Source organism: Antrostomus carolinensis, unplaced genomic scaffold (assembly GCF_000700745.2).
Source record: "Antrostomus carolinensis isolate BGI_N321 unplaced genomic scaffold, ASM70074v2 scaffold4036, whole genome shotgun sequence".
Classification (NCBI taxonomy): Eukaryota; Metazoa; Chordata; class Aves; order Caprimulgiformes; family Caprimulgidae; genus Antrostomus; species Antrostomus carolinensis.
The window spans coordinates 6,555-9,461 of NW_010319619.1; the positions used below are offsets into that span (position 1 = coordinate 6,555).

The window sequence follows — 2,907 nt, forward strand, 5'->3', positions numbered from 1 at the left end:
CAATGGCAGTCTCAACAGTTGAATGAAATGGTAGGTTAACTACCGATATTATAATAATACATTATTGGCTTTCCATTTCAACAACTCTACTTAGTAAAAGTTATCTGGGCATTCAAAAGTATTCTGGTTTGGACTGCTATTTGTTACATGATATAAATATTTCAGTATTTTCAGTCAAAAGTAGAAGCTCTTAATTAGCATGGCTGATAGTCATTAAAAAGTTTGGAATACAAGTTTTCCAGTAAACTATCTGACCTTTTTGGTACTGGAGCCTGAAGTTAGAAATGTGAGTAGTCTCTTTTGAACATCTGGTAGCTCTTTTGTATTGTAACACTCAATAGAGTTGCTTTCTATTAAAGCATCTGTAGTAAAAGGTTTTAGAGACTGTCTTTAAGTTTTAAAGCCAGATATTAAATACCAAAAGTTATTGTATTTTATTTTAAATATTTGTTTATTTAACTTCCTAGGTTTATCCAGGGCAGCCTCAAAGTAATACGTATTTGGTGGCAGGGAGTGCACAGATGGGCCATATTCAAGGCTATAATCTTCCTCCTGAACAACTCTCTTCTCTCAGCCAAGGCACAGTTACTCCATCTGCCAGCTCAGTACTGCCTGGTCAGCCTGCACAGACATCTTACACAAAGTAATTTTAAGTATTTTCCTATTCAAGTTTAAATAAATTTAAACATAAAGGACTACAGATAATATTTTAAATATTTAAACACAACTTGGAAGATCTCTCAGTGCAATTATTTTCAGTGTGCTTTTTATTGGTATTGTGTCTTTGGTAAAAATTCCTGAAAAATGTCAAGCTTTTCTGGTATTTTTATAATTTTCTCTAGTTTTTAATTTTGTATAAAAGAAAGATTAGAGAAAATTATATAGACATGACTGATTTTTTATCATTTTTTTTTTTTAGATAACTTACTATACATTTAATGATGAAGATTATCTGCTACTCTGGCTGGCTTTGCATAACTTCTGAGAAAGTGTATATTATATTGTTCTTTTTTTCAAATATCCTACTGTGGAAGCATGGGGAAAATTCTGTTCATTTTGGAAAAGATGTGAATGAGCTATGAACACTTACTAAAAGCTTACACAGCTTCCACATATAAAGAAGCTACAAGTGGCTTTCTGTTTTGGATAGATGCTTAAAGATGCTTAGCTTTGGCTAAGCTACCTATATTGTGAAAAACTTTTGAATTGACCTTCAGAAAAGATCAGGGTTTGTTTTGTTTGGGTTTTTTAACTCTCTGTAAAGTAATTTTATTTTATACAGTTGGTAGAGACATCCGTCTTGAGTTATTCAAGTATTTGTTAGTCTCTGTCCCCCACAGTTACTTATTTGGAGTGGTAAAACATATATTGATGAAGTGAGTTTCTGCATACTTCACCTGACTTGTTTTACTATTTAAAACAGTTGGCTGGGGTTTGATTTTTTTCATGGTCAGAATGGAAGACAGATGGGATTCCATGTTGTACATTAAAATAAAACAAAGTATAGATTCACAGTCTAGTTCTAAATCCATGGAAGGTGTGCTAGGTGTGTTTAAATCTGAGGGGTGTGTTTTGAGTTTTAACTGGAATATTAATTGGCTATAGTTTTAAATATTCAAGGTGCCCAGACTTAGGAGATTTGTGTGTGTATATAGAACAGCTGAAGAAGCAATAAAGTGTTGCTGTTCTGTTGGTAAATCATTTGTTAATTAAACTTTTTTTTTTTTAACCCCCCAGTGCAATGGTTGGCTCTGTTGCTGGAAATACTTACTCTAACCAGGCTTCAGTGTATAGTCCACCACCTGCTCCTGTTGATGTTGCTGCTTATCAGAATGCTGGAACTAATATGTCCCAGGTGCCAAACTATAACTTAGCATCTACACCTCTGCCACAGACAGCAGGCAGTCAACAAGCACCTCCACAACAACCACAGCCTCCTCCTCCTCAACAACCGCAGCATAGCTACTCACAGAAGGCTTTGCTATAGGATCCAGGACTTCCAATTCCTAATCTTCTTTAACCTCTGCTAAAGGCAGTTGGCAGTTCTATGAGTTTCTTCCTTTATTCTCTTAAACTTTATTTATCCTCAGCTTAATAAGAATATCTTGGTGAACAAGTTCAATTTGCACTGACTTTTTAGGATTTTTTTTTTTTTCATTTTGCAGAGGAACGGATATATTTAGGACATTTAATTCCTTTTAAAATGCCTAAAAATTGGTACAAGATTATTTATGTCAGGTAAAATTGGCTAGTCTGTGAAAACTCAACACCTGAAAACTGTTGTGGCATATATGTTATGTACATATAGTGTGTGATTGCAATAGTGGCCATTTCGTATAGCTCTGATGACCATGTGAATATATTTAACACAATGTTTAAAAATAATTTACTTTACTATTTTATTTTAATCATGAACTTACAACCATGTTTCATAGTTTTGTCTAGTTTTATGACAGATGTGATGTCTTTTTCCAATGCAGGAAAAGCAGTAATTCTGCATATCATGGTTACACTTACAAGCTAAGATCTATATATGAATTTACAAACTTATCTGAGTCTGAAGTTCATTACTTCTCGAATTGAACACAAGTGTATCATGACTATTAGATGGCTTATCTACCAAAGTAAACTAGTTAACTAGTAAGTGATTTGGGGGGATAACAGCAAATTATGATTCTGCTTCAGATAGAATTAATAACTTAAACTACTATTCAGAGGCTGCTAAACATATCATGGGACCATGCAACAGATCCAGATCTTGCTTTTTATCATGAGAAGCATGTAATTTATTTTTCCAGGTTGTTTTTTATAATGAGAACCAGAACTGTGTTCTGTGTGTCTTGGTAGAGATTACACCAAAGAGAGAGGAATTGAGTTGGAGGAGAAATGATGGAGTTTTAAACTGGA

The 2,907-nt window shown here is 33.8% G+C and overlaps 1 protein-coding gene across 1 annotated transcript in view; it reads left to right on the plus strand.

The window, feature by feature from the left end:
- LOC104525986 (signal transducing adapter molecule 1-like) overlaps positions 1–2,625 on the plus strand; it is an 8,307-nt gene extending 5,682 nt beyond the window's left edge. Inside the window, exons 5-6 of the mRNA XM_010169295.2 lie at positions 468–643; positions 1,738–2,625. Coding sequence (XP_010167597.2) covers positions 468–643; positions 1,738–1,987 — 426 coding nt within the window. The 3' untranslated portion in view covers positions 1,988–2,625. The remainder of the gene's footprint in view (positions 1–467; positions 644–1,737) is intronic.
- Positions 2,626–2,907: the final 282 nt, after the last annotated feature.